Source organism: Typha angustifolia, chromosome 8 (assembly GCF_048772165.1).
Source record: "Typha angustifolia cultivar Huaian chromosome 8, ASM4877216v1, whole genome shotgun sequence".
Taxonomy (NCBI): Eukaryota; Viridiplantae; Streptophyta; class Magnoliopsida; order Poales; family Typhaceae; genus Typha; species Typha angustifolia.
Genome location: NC_133246.1, coordinates 5176298 through 5195566, shown reverse-complemented (window position 1 = coordinate 5195566; position 19269 = coordinate 5176298). Strand labels below are relative to the sequence as shown.

The 19269-nt window shown below is 35.9% G+C and overlaps 1 protein-coding gene across 3 annotated transcripts; it reads right to left on the bottom strand.

Moving 5' to 3' along the window:
* Positions 1-536: 536 nt before the first annotated feature.
* LOC140765303 (inorganic pyrophosphatase TTM2-like) lies at positions 537-19163 on the bottom strand. Of its 3 annotated transcripts, none has more exons than XM_073104310.1 (12): positions 18337-19153; positions 17466-17817; positions 14977-15091; positions 14658-14853; positions 14354-14467; positions 14048-14221; positions 9151-9345; positions 7765-7887; positions 7557-7678; positions 2074-2191; positions 1644-1904; positions 537-1158 (listed from the first exon to the last, which is right to left on the bottom strand). In XM_073104310.1, exons 1-12 carry the CDS (start codon positions 18472-18474, stop codon positions 943-945), a joined length of 2124 nt encoding a protein of 707 aa, XP_072960411.1. In that variant the 5' UTR covers positions 18475-19153; the 3' UTR covers positions 537-942. The 3 variants fall into 3 exon arrangements, with proteins under 3 accessions (XP_072960411.1, XP_072960412.1, XP_072960413.1); XM_073104311.1 differs by having other exon boundaries at positions 17466-17827; positions 18337-18465; XM_073104312.1 differs by lacking the exon at positions 537-1158 and having other exon boundaries at positions 1846-1897; positions 18337-19163.
* Positions 19164-19269: the final 106 nt, after the last annotated feature.

Sequence of the window (19269 nt, the reverse complement as noted above, 5' to 3'; positions counted from 1 at the left end):
TATTAGAGAAGTAAAGTAAATTTTGTCCACAATACAAGGGTAAAAGGTAACTTTTTATTAAAATATTAAATACAATTTACCTTCTGATTTTATCTTCTTAAGAAAATTTTCGTCTTCTGATTTTATCAGTCACTATGCTTGCTTTTTTCATCTCAGATATTGTTATCAGTTTAAACAAAATTCACTTTACCCCAAAAACTTTCTTTCTGAATATATATGCATTTAATAGAAGCAAGTCATTTAAGTCATTTTATCTTATCTATTAATTAGAGAAGTAAAGTAAATTGTCCTAAATACAGGGTACAGAGAAGGAAAGATTTGCTACTTAAATATTAGTTCAGAGTGCATGACAGACATCAAGAGTCATTGCTAATATAAGTCACTCAGATATATTAAATTGATTAAGATGCAAAGAGACAAGGACTACCTGCAACTGTGTCCCAAGTCCCAATCCAAGATTTGAGAGCCTTCTGTTGATTTTGCTACTGAAAGAATGGATCAGCAATAAACAAAAAGGTACAGTGACAATCCAACAGTTAAAACTTACAATTTCAGCGGAAAACTTTAAATACCCGGAATATACACAGTTTTGGCTCAATAATAAGATAAGATCAGAGGAAATTGAAGTATCCATTGTAGTAACTAGCAGCTATACAAATGCATTTCCGAGGAAAATTTTCTTGGGGGCCTCATTACCTCACCATTATTTCTTCAATTAGAAGGTTTCTACGCTCAGCTATACAAATCAAATCTAAACTTAAGGATCATCAAAGACTTGCCTCCAGCATCGATGTGAAGGATCTGTTCTAACTCAAAGCCTCCACAAAAGGAGAGCAGTTGTTCCCACAATATCCACCGAGAATACTGCACCCTAGGACTAGCCTCCAGCAATTTCTTTTTGGGAGCTTTCAGTGCGTTGGAATAGCTTGACCCTTGGTTTGTTTAGTTTTGTGACAGGCGATTGAATGCAAAGATTCCAATGCCTCCCATCGCCAGCAGGAGAACAAGTGGGTTGGCTATCATATCAACATCCACCAACTTATTCCTGTAACCAGTTCTTTCTTGGCGGGTCAACTTGGCCAAATGCTCGCGAAACAAGTTTGAAATGTTGTCTAACTGATGCATTATTTGGCGCTGACCTCGTGATATAAGCATGAGCTGTATATATAACAATTAAATCATATGTCATTGATTGGCTTTATAGGGGAAAACATTATATATTGTGCAAGTGCAAGTCAGTCAAACAAATTAACAGTAAATAAAAAACAACTATGCATTAATCAATCACCCATTTAGCGCTTAAATATTTACCATAATAAGATATGGTATCAGAATGAAACAAAGAACATGATAAAGTAGGTAATACCTCATTCCAAAAGCAATCAGCTGGAACTAACTATTTTAAGGGAGCATTGGCGGGGGGGAGGGTTTCAGAATACTTGGCGAACAGCAGGTCAATTTGCAACCCTAACTAGGCAGTTTGGGAAGAGGAAAAAGTAATGGCTTTGGGACTAGGTGATCAAGGATAAATTATCAAGAGTAGCATAAGATTCCAATTTACATCTCAAATAATATCTCAAATAATTCATCAGCTAAAGGTTAAAGAAGTTGAAAATTTAAAAGGCGACAGAACTCTGGCATACCTCTTCCATTAAAGGAGATTCTTTGATCAATTGATTTGAAGATGATGAATTTGGTATCAGGGTACCATTGCCCAAGTTAGACACAAATAAAGATGTAGGCCCAGAGCCATTACATACTTCGCCTTGGAGAGATAAGTTCTGTTGACTCAGGGAAGATTTTGTCACAGTAAACTTGGAATTCAGCTCTTCGATTCGGGATGTGAACTCGTCCATTCTTTCATTCAGGGTTGATATCTGTTCCGAAAGTTGGGTGACTGTACCCTAGATAAAATCAGGGAAGCAAGGCAACAAGCAACTTTATTAGTATGGTGTTCTAAATTTCTGCAGTATCACTAGTAGATATAGCATCAGGAAAGACTAAGAACTACGTCATTATATTTAATAATTAAACTCCTTGCAAAGTTTCAACAAAACTGCTCTCCAAACTCACCTGGTTAATTGATGGAGATTCAGGGGTTTGTCCATTGAATCTTCTGTTGCTTTCTGTAAGTCTTGTTAACTTCACTAGATTTGTATCCCCTTGTGTTGAGTAGGAGTGTGATAGACCACTGCAGATTAGCCATATTAAATATTTAATAATTCCACATACTTTCCCCTTAAAGAATAACTATGCTTAATGCCTAAATAAATCTAGACTTCAAATTTTATAGCATTATCAGAAATTGAACTGTAACAAAAAGCTATAAGAAATTACTAGAGATTCACTTTGATATATATTCATAAGCAAAAACTTTCATATCGGATAACTAGTGTACATCTTGTCACTCAACTAAGTAGGTGTAGCCCATAGTTCTCAGTTTCGGCCGATCCCGACCGAAACGGGTGGGAACGGGTCGGATCCGACCCGGGGGACATCAATAATTGATGTCCCCATCCCCACCTGCCTCTCTCCCTTTTCTCTCTCTCTCTTTCTCTCTTTTCCTCTCTTAGTCTCTTTCTCTCTTTCTCACCGATTTCTTACTCTCTTTCTCCCCGGCGACTGAGTAGATCTCCGTCTCTCCGGTGACCTCGACCTCCGGCGACGTTCTCCGACGATCTCGATCTCCGGCGACCTTCGGTAAGTTTTTTTTTCAATTTTTTAATTTTTTCTCCCCTGCTGCTGCTCACTGCTGCTGCAGCAGCAGGTGCTGCAGCAGCAGCAGGTGCTGCGGCAGCTGCTGCTGCAGCAAGGTGCTGCTGCAGTTTGCTGCTGCAGCAGCAGCAAGCTGCAGGTGCTGCTTATGGCTTTATGCAATTATGCCTTATTTTAAATTATTTTATATTTTATTTTGATTTTTGTTTATGTTTTTTAGTTGCAGTCTTGCAGAGCTAAAATATCAATGGCTCCAAAAGAGAAGTCATATGATACCGATATTGGGTGGCAACATTGTAGCATTATTGGGCAAGATAAAAGGCGCGTTAAATGCAACTGGTGTGGAAAGGAAATGAGTGGTGGTGTCAGTCGTTTGAAAAAACATTTAGCTGGAAGACAAGGAAATGTAGCAGCTTGCACTCAAGTGTCTTTGGAAGTTAGAAAACAGATGTTGGCTCATTTAATTGGCAAAAAGAAGGATAAACAATCTGCACAATAAAGAGAGTCAATGATTCGTGAAGAATTGATGCATAATCCTGTACAGATTGATAATGATAGCAGTGAGCAAAGTGAGGAGGATGAGGAGGAGAGACAAATGAGGAGGGCAATGAAAGAGAGCAGAAATATGCATAGAGAAGAGGAAGAGATGAGAAGAAGCACTGGTAGTAACTTTCAGAGATCTAGATCAGTTAATATACGAGGAGAGAGAGAATATGGGGGCAGCAGTTCTACCCATAGGACTCCTGGTGTTACAGCAGAGTCTGAAAATATTGGACCAATGGATACATATCTTCAGAAAAAAAGAGGTCGTACACAGACTTCAATCAAGACAGCTCTCAAAGGAATTAAAAATGCAAAGAAACACATTGGTAGAGCTATCTCTAAATTTTTCTTCTACAATCATATTCCTTTCAATGTAGCTGATAGCCCTTACTATCACACTATGGTGGATGCTATACAATCAGTAGGGCCTGGTGTTCCCCCTCCTAGTTCAAATGATATTGCTACTAAATATCTTGACTCAGAGGTAAATAAACTTCATACTTATATTGAGACATTTAAACGGTATTGGGATGAATTTGGTTGTACACTGATGTGTGATGGGTGGAGTACACAAAACAGAAGAAATATAATTAATTTCTTAGTGTACTCTGGCATGGGGACAATATTTTTGAAGTCTGTGGATGCTACTGCTCATTTTAAAAGTGCAGATTATATTTGTCAGTTGATGGATGAGGTAGTACAAGAAATTAGTGAAAAAAGAGTAGTCCAAGTGGTTACTGATAATGGGGCAAATTATAAAGCTGTTGGAAATTTACTAATGATTAAAAGACCTCATTTATATTGGACGCCATGTGCTGCACATTGTATTGATCTGATGTTAGAGGATATTGCAAAAGAGCCTGAAATTGACATGGTCATATGTGAAGGTCAGAGGTTAACAAATTTTATATATAACTATGGTTGGGTTCTTAATTTACTCAGGCAGATGACTGGTGGTAGGGAGATCATCAGACCCGGCGTCACTAGATTTGCCACTCACTTTTTAGCCTTGGAGAGCATCATGCGCTACAAGGATGATATTATACGGATGTTTACATCACAGGAGTGGTCTATGAAAATTAAGAATATGAAACCTAAAGATAAATCTTTAGGTGAAACTTTGAAAAATATGGCTCTTGCAAATACATTTTGGGATAATATTACAATTGCCACCGCAGTATTTGAGCCTCTTGTCAAAGTATTAAGACTTGTAGACAGTGATGACAAGTCTGAGATGGGTTTCTTATATGAGGCAATGGACATAGCTAAAGAATCAATTAAAAAAAAAATATGGGCCAAAGTTATAAGAAGTGGTGGAAGATGATTGATTCTAGATGGAACAAACAACTACATAGAGATATACATACTGCTGGTAAGCATGCTTTTAAGTTTTAAGTTTTAATTTACTTTTATTTATGAATATTTAAAAATTTGAATGCTTACAATTTTTAAATTTTTACAGGGTATTTTCTTAATCCAAGATTTCAATTCTCTAAAAATGTCAATAATGATAGTGAAGTCTTGTTGGGGGTTAGAAAGATAATCAGCAAGCTTGAGCCCGATATTCATAAACAAATCCTGTGCGATAAAGAAGTAAGTTATGATTCAATTAAATAATTTTATTATTATTTGTTTCAAGTTTTAACTTTCAATAATCAATATAATCAATAAGCTAATAATATATTTCTGATTTCAGATGGAGAGATATAGATTGAGAGCTGGGCAATTCAGTACTGCTAAAATTGCTGCAGCTATATCTCATAACACTCCAGCTGAATGGTGGTCTATTTATGGATGGGAGGAGGCACCAAATTTGACGCCAATAGCAAAGAAGATTTTAAGTCAAACTGTGTTTTCATCACAGTGTGAAAGAAATTGGACTACTTTTTCCTTAATCCACACAAAAACACGCAACCAATTAACAATGGAAAGATTAGAGAAGTTAGTTTTTTGTCATTATAATATGAGATTGAGGGAGAGAAATTTAAGAAGAAAGGCAGAAAATGAACAACTGATTGATTTAAATCATGTTTTTGATGAAGAAGACCCATTGACTCCATGGATCAGAGAAATGGAGGACAGGTTATTAGATGACAGAGATAACCCATGGTTAGATAAAATATTGGGAGAGACCACGAAGAGGGCAGAGGCTGGTACGAGTCATAGTCCTGATGATACATATGGTGATGAGATCGTTCCATCTAAATTTGTTGAGGAAAGTCAAGGAGGCATAAGGAGTGAAGACAGAGAAACTGAGGATATATATACATATCAGCGACGTCGTCATGAGATGCATTTTGGTTCCTATGATTATGGTACATCGAGTATTTATTGTTTGGAACCATCACAAGATCCATATGCTAGTTATTATCCTCAGTATACTCAGTATTCTCAGACACAAGATCCAAATGCTGGTTATTATCCTCCTCAAACGCAAGTCACACAACAAGATCCAAATGCTGGTTATTATCCTCCTCAAACGCAAGTCACACAACAAGATCCATACAATATGACTAGTATGATAGAATCACTTTTTGGAGCATCAGGTCCCAGACATCAATATTTACAAACTTATGGTGATTATGATGATGAAGACTATAGAATTTACGAGAACCAGCTCGGTATTCAACAAAGTTTTAAATTTTGAGTAAGTTAATACATTTTTTTAAGTTTTTAGACTTCATATGTGAGTAATTTTTGTTTTCTTATTTTTTGTCATTTTTCTAAATTTTTCTGCATTTTTAAATAATATTTAAAATTTTATATAATTAAAAAATAGTCCGATCCGATACGAACGGCCGATACGTATCGTTTTTCTGGACGGTCGATACCGATCCCGATCCCGATACTGGAAACCTTGGTGTAGCCTTGTACAATCTATAGCTCTCCTGCTTCTGCATGTCTTATTCAAGTCCGAGAGAGTAAAGGCTTTCTTCATAACTTGATAGGTAGTATACACTCTTAAATTGTCTTCCTACAAATTTTGGTTACTTGATTCCTTGAAATAGAATTTGTCAGAGAAATAGTGAGAACATCTAAGAGCAAAAAAGTACAATATTGCTAGAGGTTAGGATTTTATTTCTTTGAAAATATTGCTCACGGAGCAATAGAGATGATCTCCATCACATTCCCACAGTAAAAATATAATAGGAAATACAATAAAACTAATGATGATTGGATCAGTCATTTAGAAAAATATTGGCAATTAGTTGTCAAAAGAAATTCATGACTTTGGCAAGTAGTAGCACCAAAATTATATAGCTTAGCTTAAAAAGAAAAAACCAAATCTGAAAATAAAAAAGATGTGTAAGCATCAATGAATAGGCAGCAAAATAGACCCAACTAATAGGACATGTGGTTCTATCTCCCCAATCAAAAGGTTGAGGGGTCAGATCCCCATGTGTGAACTTAGGAAGAGTTTCTTTGCAATGACCATCTGCACCGAGCATGCTGCAACTTGAGGTGGCTTATTGTTGCCCATTTCTATGGGAGAGTTAGTCTACTTGTCCAAACTAATTATCTAGGGAGAGCTGACCCTATTATCTAACCTATATAGATTATGAGCTCTTGAACGATCAAAAAGAAAAAGGCAACAAAATGAGTTAATATCTATTGGATCTACTACAAGCTATCATTTTTCATATATCAATTTTTTTCAGCAACCCCATATTTTCCTCGAGTAAATCATCAGATGACTTAGATATGATAGAACAGCTGGTGGTGGGACACCACCTAGTTACAATATGTACATATAAGTGAATCTTCCAGGCTGCTAAGAAGAGATAGCGACACAAAGTTAAAACATATTATTGCTAAGAAACTTTGACCCTTACGACCTAAAAGAAAAAGAACTAAGAAGATAAAAGAAAAGAAGCACAGTAGTATTATGTCTTTAAGAGAGAAAATAGAGTGAACTTATCGGAATCCTAGAGTTAAGCAAATAGTATGAAGGAGTGATGCTTTAAACTTATAAATGTCTAATTATAACAAAATGAGTTCCAGCAAAGGAGATGATTTAGACAATTGATATCGAAAAGAAAAGTAAGAATTAAACAATACACATTATCAACCTATCTAAAAGATCTTTACATAAATTTGTATCTTTCTTCTTTCAGTCATTTAGGATGAATAAATGCATGTATTTAAATGACTACATTCTGTAGAAAAGATGAAGGATACTCATAAAGCATTTGTCCCCTAGATAACATTTACTCCGATGCAGCAATTTATGGCTGTGAGTATCCATATTGAATTTCAAGAAACAAAAGGAAAGAAATAAAAAAAGGACAAAAGGGAACCTCTTAAGATGCTTATTTCTCATGGCCACTCTATCAGCAGAGGCTCGAGAAAGTGCCTCCTTGGGACTGAATGCCATATCATCATCTATGCTGAGCTTTGTTTTCAAATCATCTGGCAGTGCCTGCATATAATCTTTTCAGACATACTGAGATAGAAAAGGCACAGTACGGACAAAAAACAACAATTAGAGATTAAAAAATCTCATACCATAACTTCATTTACAAGTTTTTCCAGCTGAATTTGCTCAATGTAAGTGCGTGGAATATAAGAACCTTCCAAGCCCAATTCTTCTGCTACATACTTTACATATTGTCGGTCTCTTCCTTGTACCTTACCAAAAGGAGAAATTTACATCTGTCAATTTGCCACCATATTACGAAAAAGAATGAAGAGAGAAATTTGTAATGGAAGCATGTTTAGCAGAGGTGTTGTTTAGAAGATATAAATGAAAAAAAAGACCAGAGGTACAAGACAATAGACTTTAAATCACATGACTATAGATCCAGCCAGAGAAGCAAAATTAAATTTATTTATTAAATGAGGATGATTTCAGTTGACTACATGGACAAGTTAATGGCAAAACCTCTTCTACTTTCTTCTATGTAAAAAATTTATATGGCCCAAACTTTAAAAAAATCAGATAGACTCTTTCTCACAAGCTGGCACCTACGATCCTACATTTTTAGTATAATTGCAGAAACCACTTCAAGTTTGACTTATTTGCAAATTTGCTCCTCTTTATTCAGGTATGCTTGCAAAATTTACCACTTTTGCCTTTTTGGTCTTTGGATTATGTTAGCTTGAATGGAAAATTCTTGTCATACAAACTTCGCCTTGTATTCTCTATAAAAACAATATTTCTTTTAGAAAGTTGTGTGACAGGGACGTATGTCTAATCTTCACTATCATCGTCACCAGACTGAGTCTTGTCATTATCACCATTACCATCAGCATCATCAGCATTATCATCTCTAGTCTCATTATCATAAATTTTATCTAAGATTTTTTAATGATTAATTGATCAGTTAATTTGATAAGGATCGATGAAAATAAGAAAAAAATTTAAAAAATGGCTCCATATGGCACAATGCTTGTCACGCGACCGTGCTGGACCGACACGGCTCGGCACGACATGCATGCTGGACGGCACAAGGTGTGATATAAAGACTTGCGTAAGTCAACCATTAGCATGTTTTATAATGAATCCAAAAAGACAAGCAAAGGCTGATACAATTTACTAGTCAAGACCTGTTAGTCTCCTTTTATTTAGCATATTCTCAAAGGATTCTCATTATTGATAATATCACAACCACCTCTTTCAAAAATAACCAAATATCCAAGAAGAATAAGCAATGGCTCATTTTGAGTCTCATATTCTTATTCTATTTTCTATGAATAACTTAAATGTGCAAATATACATGAATATATGAGAAAATGTGCATTTACCTAGCTATATCACAGTGAATGCAAATTTGAAGTATCTTTTAACATACCCACACTAACATACAGCAAAACATTAGCATAGCTCTCTAGTAGCATGAACATCCGAACATCATATGATAGCTCAAAAGATTTTTATAAAGAAATGTTTACCTGGATGTAGTGGCGGTTGAGTTGTTCTAACCAATCAATTTTGACAATCACCCTGTTATCAGAAAACACGTGGCTGCTTCTTTTCAGAATAGTTGCTATCGTGTAACCCAAGGCCATCAGCCCACCAAGAAGGCGTACACTAACTTCAAAAGTAATCCTTGGTGATATGATGAAGGGATTGTCCGTCACCCATTCCTGAAAATTTGGAATAATCAAGATACATTAGATAAAGTTATAGGAGCCTTATTTAAATAAGTACTAAAAATCATTAAAAAATGTATTAAAGTGTACTTCACATTTATAATATCCTACAATCTTATAAGGCCGACAGGCCTTCCCCACTAAGCAAATTCACTTAAATCTATTACAAATTCCAAGTTCAAACATCTTAATGCACAACGCTCTGAAAAATGCAGTGGAGAGGGCAAGATTTGCACTGCCTTGTTTCCTTAGTAGAGAAGCTGTTTCCTTGACTCAGACCCACACCACAAGGGTTTGCAGCAAACCTTAGCTGTAATGACAAAGTGATGCCTAGATTCCTCTGTGATAATTATAATTCCTACTTGCTAGAGTATCATAAAACAGCTAATATTGTACAAATGAGAAGATTGTCTAGACAGCATAACATACAAGGAATATCGATTAGAGAAACAAGCAATAGAATAAAATAAAATTCCAACAGAAAAGGAGATGGATCGAAAATCCAAGAAGACTACGGAAGTACTTTGATGGTACCATTTAGAAATTACATGCATGAGCTATACTTGAAATAATTTTCTTCATAAAATGCTTTAGTCAACAACACGTGGCATCCCTAAAAGGGTGATTGGATGGTTTCCCTAGATATACATATAGAGGTGGCAAGAACAGGCAATATAATTAAAGAGATACTTCAGGCATCCACAAGCTAATCGTGCTAGATGCAAGCTTATTTACTAATTTCTCTTGCCAAAGCAAGGTTTGAAAATTCAGGATTGGGATCTGGACCGGCTTTCCAAAAAAATGATATGTCTTGATTGGATCGGATCATACTTTCTTTAATTATGTAAAATTCTAAGTATTATTTAAAAATGCAGGAAATTTTTTACAAAATTAGAAAAAAAACTGACAAAAAAAATAATAGTTATTCACATGTGGACCTTAAAAATCAAAAAGAAGTACTTACTTAATTGGTTTGCTATTGATATTCTATGATTTATTCTCTAGCCAAACTGTAAACACGATATGTTGTAATGCATATATATATATAATAAAAAACAGAAAATAAAAATAAGGAGCATTCTATATTAGAAATTTATCTTTTAATCAATCATTCTATATATGTATGTATATATATATATATATATATATATATATATATATATATATATATATATATATATATATTAAGAGAGAGATTTAGACCCAATCGGTTATATATAGGAGATGTAATTAAGAGATTATATATAGTCTAATTAATTAGCAAACTCAATGTAGTGTCATCACTTTAATTAATTTATTGCCACCTTCACTACATATACCAAGAATATCTATTAATTTGCGTTATCCTTGAGTTAGCACAAGAGATTAGTTATTACATTTGAACTAATCAATTAGCTCATGCTCACCATCTTCCATGCTTTTAGCATTCTACCAAGTATTAACCTAGCTCATGCATGCACTACTTTACCCAAACCCACAAATCCTGATCCCAATCAATTTGACTGGGATCGGAATCCGGATCGGCCAATCCTGCTATCCATGTGCCAAAGGCCATGATACAAGGAGAAACAAATACTTTGAGAGGCAACCCAAGTAAAGAAATGAGAAGTAAACTATATACTGTATAGAATCTTATTGATCTATTTTATCCTTCTATGGGCCATAAATAAGTAACATTTCATCCAATCTTCATTTCTGAAGTTATAACTTACTTCTTCACTATTTATTCTATTCCATTAGGGAAAAGATTTCAATTCGAGAGAACTTACATGTAGGTAATTCAAGATGGAGGAAATTAAAAGAACATTCTCATACAAACTACCACAACAGATATTCAATCATAAGCAATATTTATACAGTAGAGTATCCAGCAAGGCGTAAAGTTAAATATATGAATATGATTTAGTGTGGGGATAAGCAATCGTAAGAAAGCATAATTTTGCATAGCTACTCATAGGATTCCAAAGAGAATGACAGTAGGCTTTAGTTAAAATATGCATTTAGTGATCCTTGATAAAAATGAAGGGAAATGTGGGAGAAACTAACTATATTGCCTAATTCAAGGGAAAGGATGTATCCTTATAGGCTCTTCACCCACCTAGGGTTAATTATCGGCATCAAGTTAAAGCTTCGTTGCAGTGCTTACAACATTGTTGGAGCATTGGTGGATCCAAGCGGCCCACACATAATGACATCAAGCTAGGTAAGAACATCTAGGATGAAAAAAGTGAAGACTTTCTAGTTGCATCATCTTTAGAGTCAAAGAGACCTACTAATTGAGTTCGCTTGCTTTCTAGTTGAATCCAACCAGTTACAGTTAGGACTCAACTTATTTTCTAATAAAGGATCGCAAAGAGCCAAACCTAAGTTTCAGATTACATCGGATAGGAAAATAGAAACAGAATAGCCAAAACCATAAATTCAGAATACACTGGATAGTAAAATAAAAACCGAATAGCAGAAACTACTGTTGCTCTCTGTCCTCGTGTACGGGCAAAATCAGGCTTGTATCCTAGATGCATTCTTTCATATGTCTAGAAAAGGCGTTGACATATCCTTCTTTCCTTTATTTCTCTCACATAAGTGGACAAGGAAACTCATTGTGACAAAATCAACCACCTTCGGTCATTTGTGCCCAGAATCAAAAGATGAAGGGAATAATTTGACACAAAAGTATACACCTTCAATCAAGTGAAACCTTGCATTGGAAACTAATCTTTTAAGGTTTGTTTCCATGTATCTTTAGTCATCATACATGTTACTGCACAATATCAATTATTTAATAGCCATGTTGATCTTCTTTAGCCCCTTTCAAGTGGACAATATTAAATGTTCAAATTAATGTTCTTCACATAACAACTTCAGATTGAAGTCATACCAATGTCTAATGTGAGGTGCAATTTCCCAAAGATACACATTCTTGACTGAATTTGTCTTTCTATTTTGCATCAAGCAACTTGACCAATAATATGGTAGTGGCAGTGGGTAGACCACCCTACACATACATATGTGGCCCCAATTTACAGTCCAGGCATAGAGGTTGCATAACCATCCACAGCCTGTAAATGAACTGCATACACCCTGCATATATTTAGAGTTGGACTAGAAAGTTCGTGGAAACTTCAAGAAAATATTGAATACCTTCATAGACTTCAGTTATGACGTGGGATTTTGTCAAAAGCTACTTCCAACAAGGGGGCTTTGGGTGAGAGAGAGGGGGAGAGAGAAAGAAGGTAGAATAACTTTATTTTACCTTGGCTCGAGGTTTTGTGAAACTCAAGATGCATTCAACACCTAAAGTGTTCAATATTTTTTCAGAAGTTTTGATATAAAGTTTGTAGTCTAGCACTTTACATGATTTTTAATATTTATCTAACTAGGCCATAAATGCACCCACATACCATGGGCGCATTCAAAACATTGAAGCCTTGTTAACCAAGACAATTTCAATAGTTCATCACTTCATTGTCTGATTGCAAAAGGAACTAACACATCTCTATGTAGTATGTATCAATACATGCTAAATAGAAGTTGAACCTAAAGAGAGTAACAAGTACAAGTACAAAATTAAATTTTTTTCCTCCTTTCAGTTTCTGAATTTTATAATTTGTTAGCAAAAACCTACAGTTCCACACTCCAACCTTGTCTTCAACCTCTTTACCATAGTAGCAGTATTATGTTAATTATATGGGCGCTTGTAAAAGCATAATAATCTTAGCACTTGGCATATTGTATACCAGGTATATCTGAACTGTAGGCTGCACAAAAAGGGTGTGGAATTGTACTCTTCTAAACTGTAAAAGTAGAATCACTCTGTCAACAGGTGCATGTAAACCTTTGGAATTTAGGATCTTAGTTTTATCTTCTTTTCCTGTAACATCTAATATCAACAGAGTTCATATTTATAGTGGCATTGAGATTTGCTTCATCCAAATCTAAGTACGAAACTATGCCAAAGATGAAGTAATCTATGCCCAAATACTGGATCTACAAACAACAAAATAAAGGATACATCAAATACAAATTGTGATGATAAACTTGTGGCGAATAAAATTGTAGTATATGACTAAATCTAAATTTATTTAGAAGAGCATCTAGTGTTGAGCAAGTCAAGAGAAAATCTATATGTTAATCTAATACTTGCCTAGTCTGACCACTTGTTTGGTCCACATCTATGGGCACCAAAGACTATGATTACAGAATGCAATAGAGTTAAAAAAATGCATGTTTAGCGATATAGATGGAATCCAAGTCAGTAAAAGAGTTGTAGAATCGTACAACACTATCATAATGAACCCTCAATATTGTCAAGCAGTGGAAATAAGCCTGTGGCTGTTTCAGGCTTTCAGTGTGCCACACCAACTAGCAAACTTTTGGCTTTTCATCCTACTCTAGTTTCTTGGGCATTGAGAGAAAAACAGAAAAAGTAGATATTTTTTGTCATAATGCTCCATTCAAAAAATTTCATCTGCCCTTCTATTCTCTGTTGGGTGAGCCAAATGGAGGAGGACTAAACCATGAAAATGGAGTCAACAAAAAATATAGGTTTTCTCAGCCCCAAACAATGACAAAGAATTTGATCTTACTAAGCTGAAGATAAGGCAATGTTTGACGAGCCTAATAGTATTAATCTTCATGTTTGATATCCAACACAATCTATATGATGAGATGGATGTTTAAGTAAGAGAGCACAAACCTCAAACATAAGATTGTATTTCCCATCCCTATTTCGCATTCTTAAATAAGATTGGCATGCTTCTGGATCTTCACCCGGTGGAAGTAGATATATATCATAAGTCTCCTCTGTACTTTCCTTATGATCTTGGGGTAAGACAGCCTTGATTTGATCCGGTGTTACAAGCCTCGGTGACTACAATGATAGAGAGCACTTAGTGCTAAAGGCCACAATGAAATAAACAAGTAAAGGGAATCATCTGCTACTAGAATTCAACTTTATTGCCAATCCAAAAAGATATTGAAAAAGGAAGTACATGGAATTTACCTTCAGAATGTATGTGGGATTCTGGAAGCCTGAGAATGGATTAAACTTATTGGTGATTTTTATATGTGCTGTTTGCAGGTCTGGCTCAATGAAAGCTTTATACATTGGATAAACCTGCATGATATCATCCAAGCAGATCACTGCAAGTACCTAACTCTTCCGTATATAAGACAAATCATATGAGAATGTTAACAACTAGGAAAAAGGACTAATAGATTAACTTTGTAAGGTTGTAGAAGCCATGATTAAATGCTTTTTACTTAATAGCATCTAGGAGAAAAAGTATAAAAGAAAGTGAAAGAACCGTCTCAGAGATTTGATGAATTATTTCTTCAGGTTCTTGCCCTGCACGTTGTATGTCCCTTAACACCCTCTTCACCAGGTCAAAATGCACACCACCTGTGACAGACACACGCAGGTCCAGTAAAGGTCGTAACCTTTCGCTTAAAGCATAAATGCCTTCAATAATTACGATTCGGGAGCTAGGGACCTCGACCGTTCTGTTGGAATACAGGAAAAGAGTAAGATTAGAACCGACCCAAAAGGTTAGTAGCTCAGTCAACAGATTGACGAAAGTCATCAAATGCATAGGTAGAACAGTATATATAGTAGGTGATATTTACCTGTACCCTGTTCGTTGGCTCAACTTGTAATCATATATTGGTACCTCAACTGAGTGCCCTTCTTTCAGACCATGAATGTTTTTCAACAAAGTGTCATAATCTGTTAGGCGTGGATCTGTTCAGATATTGCAAAAATTAGTTTCAAAAGTTCTTCTAACTTAAATCAATAAGCTAAACTTGAAAGAAAAAAATTCCAGCCAAAATTTAACTTTAATCTTATTTGCTGGTCAATTTATCCCTAGTCATAAAAGATAACATCCGCCGCTTGCCACTGGCTTTGTGGGATCCCAACTGAACTCCCTCCAACAACGGTTGATGCTTCCCTCTCTTAATTTAAAGAAAATAATAGCCAAAGGCCCAAATCTTGTAAATTTGTACATTTTTTCCATATTATATGGTTTGAACCCTAATACATGCAATACAAAATCTGTTAATTTTACGAAAAAAACATGTAAATATACTGGTAGAGAGATGAGTAGATAGATGGTAGAATTTCATGTATTAGTGTTTCTATAAATCCAAGCATCAATGATAACAACAAAGGTGGAATTCACATGAATGATATAGGTGACACATTAAAAATATGACTCGATATATGAAAGAAAATGGTACCGAGGGAGAAGCATGAAAAAACTTGCCAAAATGCAAATTTTGTAGTATGTACTATGTAGTATGTATAAACCATAACTACGCACATATCCAAATAAAAACTTCAGAGCATATCTTCCACTTCTTACTATTAATTTTCCTAGACATATGTCGAACAAGGGAATTAGATTTTTCATTTATTTTTTATTTTTGGGTGTATTTTTAGCTAAAATTTACATTTATTTTAGAGCGCCCTATTTAGTTAAAAGTCCTCATATCTAGGAGATTGGTAGTTAGTTCATTTTTAGATAAGTTTTGTTGTTCAGATTTGGTTGATTTTTAAGTTAAAAGAATCTTAGTTTGATTATAAATTAGATTGTGACAGAAGGCCCACTTAGATTGTGGGGGACTAAAGAAGAGAAAATGTCTGAGTCCACCACAATAGAGAAGAGAGAAGGGGAGAAGATACACGTGGAATCTTCCACAAGATTGTTTCTTTCAATTTTCATGATTTTTATCTTCTTCTAGGTAGTCTAGGAGATTACATCAAATCATATTGTAAGTTAATCAGAATCTTTCCTAATCTTATCCATAATCAAACTGTGACTATACACAAGACTTTGAACTCTCCTAAAATCACTAGTTAATGCACCAGCTAGCTGTCAAAATTAGGACACAGAGAACCTTTGTGCCAGTATTTCCGAAGCACTGATAGCTTTATGGACATTTAACAGAGTAATGGGAAAGCTCAATTCACACCAGCTCCAATTTCAGCCAATATTAAAGTCCAACCAATTTCCACTAGTGTAATACGCGTAAGCAATTAGGACACAAAGAACCTTTTTATCGATACTTCTAAAGCACTGATGGTTTTATGGACATCTAACAGGGAAGCTAAATTTCTTACACACCAGCTCGAATCTCAGCCGAAATCAAGGTCCAACCATCCAACCAATTTCCAATGGTGTAATATGTGCATACCCTAAAAGAGAAGTCACCTTTCATTGAATAATCAACATCTGTCATCCATATATTCATGTTATATTCCAATCCTTTCACCATATACTAGAAGAATTTGTCTTACACAGAGTATAAACTTGACAAGATATGATAAGTTTGAAGATATAACACTATGGGGCTATGGCATCCCTTATCTTATAAAACATTATCATTTCAACATGTTCCAGGAATTTACCTACCATCTCTATTTATAAAACATGTCAAAATGGTGAACTCGGCAACTCCACTATAAATTCACAACCAAGGCAGTCAAATGATAAACTAGCTCTCACTATTCACTCATTCACATCGTTTTGTGAATTGTGATCAACACAGAGTTTGTTAATGTATCTGTGTGTCGAACTTATATATATATATCTGTATTCCTTTGTTGCAGGGCCTCCGAGACTAGCAATCTTGAATCTTAGGATTAAAACATAACATCAAACAACTATAAAGCAAATAATGTTCCTCTTAGTCTTCGAACATGCCCAGTTTTGAGGCCTCCGTGTTTATTCTTTTTTCTTCAATCAACTTGTTCTAACTCCAGTCTCCCGCCAAATAGACACACTAAGAATAAGAACCTTAATGAGCAAATCAAGCATGGGTAGCAAAGCAAAACCTGAAGCATTATAATCTTTCATCTTAATATTCTTTCCCCTAAGATTAACCGTGGGAAAAGAATTACTGCAAAGACTTCATCATCTACATCTTTTAAATTTATTCGAACAGATCTACCAATCAGCGCTGCATATATCCTCCTTTAGCATATTCAAGTAGCATGAAAGTGCAGTAGGTTTACCAGACAGATATGCAGATAACAAGGAAAACAAAATAAAAGAAAGAAAGGAAAAGAGAAACAGCCTGAAATAGTAAGAGTCCACGAAATGAAAGAATGATACCATCGAAGTTTCCATCAACTATACGACTGGAATCGTTATAGTTGTCCATTGATATGACAGCAATGCTAGGCATGAAATTGAGCACTTTCTCAGTAAATACAGTCTTCCCAGCACCAGAAGGGCCAGCAACCCCAACAAAGATGATTCCATCATTCTTTTGTGCCAGCAATTGGCAAGCACGAACAACTATAAAGAAGCCTTTCTCAAAAGATAATGTATCTTTAATTGGAACAATTTCGTAACGGTCACAGTCCTTACGCTTTACCAACTGGACCTGATCTCTTAGAAGACCTGGTCTTCGCCTTGGTGATTCCGCAATATTACTATCTTGTCCCATCAAAAATTTGAGAAACTGTGATGACCTCCAAACCAGAAAAAAAAAAAAAAAAGGTCATGTTAATCAATTATTGTAGACAATTAAAAGAAGTGTCATACTGTTGTATACCAAAATATTTGTTCTTTTACATTCTCTCATTGACATCAAGGATATAAAAGTTAGTTTGCTTCTATTGACATGTCTAGATCAATACAGCATAGAACAGGGCAAACAATATTAACATCATATGTTTTGCAGATTAACATGATTCAAATCAGTTAAAATTTACTTCACGCAAGCGTCCAACTGTCTTAATCAAGATCAACAACTACAACCCCCATCCATGATTCACACGATAACTAATCAAGAATCTACAACCAAACCAGAATTCATACTAAGACACACACGCCATAAAAAATAAACCTGATGTTCTCTACCTAAGACCATAGCAAGGTTCCAATTCTAATCATTAACTCCAACAAGAAAAACCACCAAGATTAGATTCTAGTCCATAAAGATAACACAATGAGGGCGAGAATTCGACACCACCACTACCTCGGGATCCGTGCGCTCAACCTCTGGAGGCGGCGATCGAGGGCGAGGGTTTCTCTCCCTAGAGAGGGCGAGAGGAAGAAGAGTTGTCGAGAGTTGTAGAGAGTTGTAGAGAGTTCCTGGCTCCCATAATTCTAGCATAAGTAGGTATACACTTCCTTTCTTGTGTTATTAACAGCCGTCCAATGATGATCCGACGGTTGCGATTTTATATAAGACTAACGGAGTAACGCTCCACGGAAGCAGTAGATATCTATCTATCTCTTCGGGATAGCGGTGTAAACGAGCCGAGCCGAGCCTGAGCGAGCCGGCTCTAACTCAGGCTTCGTTTGATATTTAGTCTCGGCTCAGCTCAACTCGAGCTAGCCCGAGTCCGAACCTGATTGGAGGAGGCGGCGGCGGCGGCGACTTGCCGAAGGAGGAGGAGGAGGAGGCGACGGCGGCGGCTTGTCGAAGGAGGTGGATTGTCCCTCCCTCTCCCTCTTCTTCCTCTTCGACATCTATTCCTCCTCACTTCTTCTCCTCTCTACCCGAAATTGAACTCATACCCGCTCGATCTCTTCACAAATTGAGAGCAAAATGTAGATAGACAAAGAGATAGGGACGACGACGACGACGACTATTACTACTAGTAATGCCTATAGTAGGAGTCGATCCCCAATGGAGGATTCTACTACTACTAGTAATGGCGTTCCTTTGTTTGGATGCTTGCCTTGCCATCGACGCGCAGGGAGAGGCGCTGCTTGGATTTACTTGAGATTGGTGAGGAGACCGTTCGATTTTGAAGCTAGATGTATGCCTCGTACAAGGAAGAGATCTCTCCTGGGGTGGTACGGTGGCGGTGTTGGGTTTGAAAGAAATATATATACAAATACCGAAGAAAGAGAAAAATAAGAATGAGGAAGAGGGATAGAGGAGTGGTCGATCGTACACTGT

Excerpts from the sequence above, each read along its gene's own strand:
- LOC140765303 (XM_073104310.1), bottom strand. The coding sequence starts at position 18,474 with ATGCTAGAATTATGGGAGCCAGGAACTCTCTACAACTCTCTACAACTC. Across the intron at positions 14,854-14,976 it reads AGCCAACGAACAGGGTACAG|AACGGTCGAGGTCCCTAGCT; the intron begins GTAAATATCACC and ends GTATTCCAACAG. Across the intron at positions 14,468-14,657 it reads TTCATCAAATCTCTGAGACG|GTTTATCCAATGTATAAAGC; the intron begins GTTCTTTCACTT and ends GATATCATGCAG.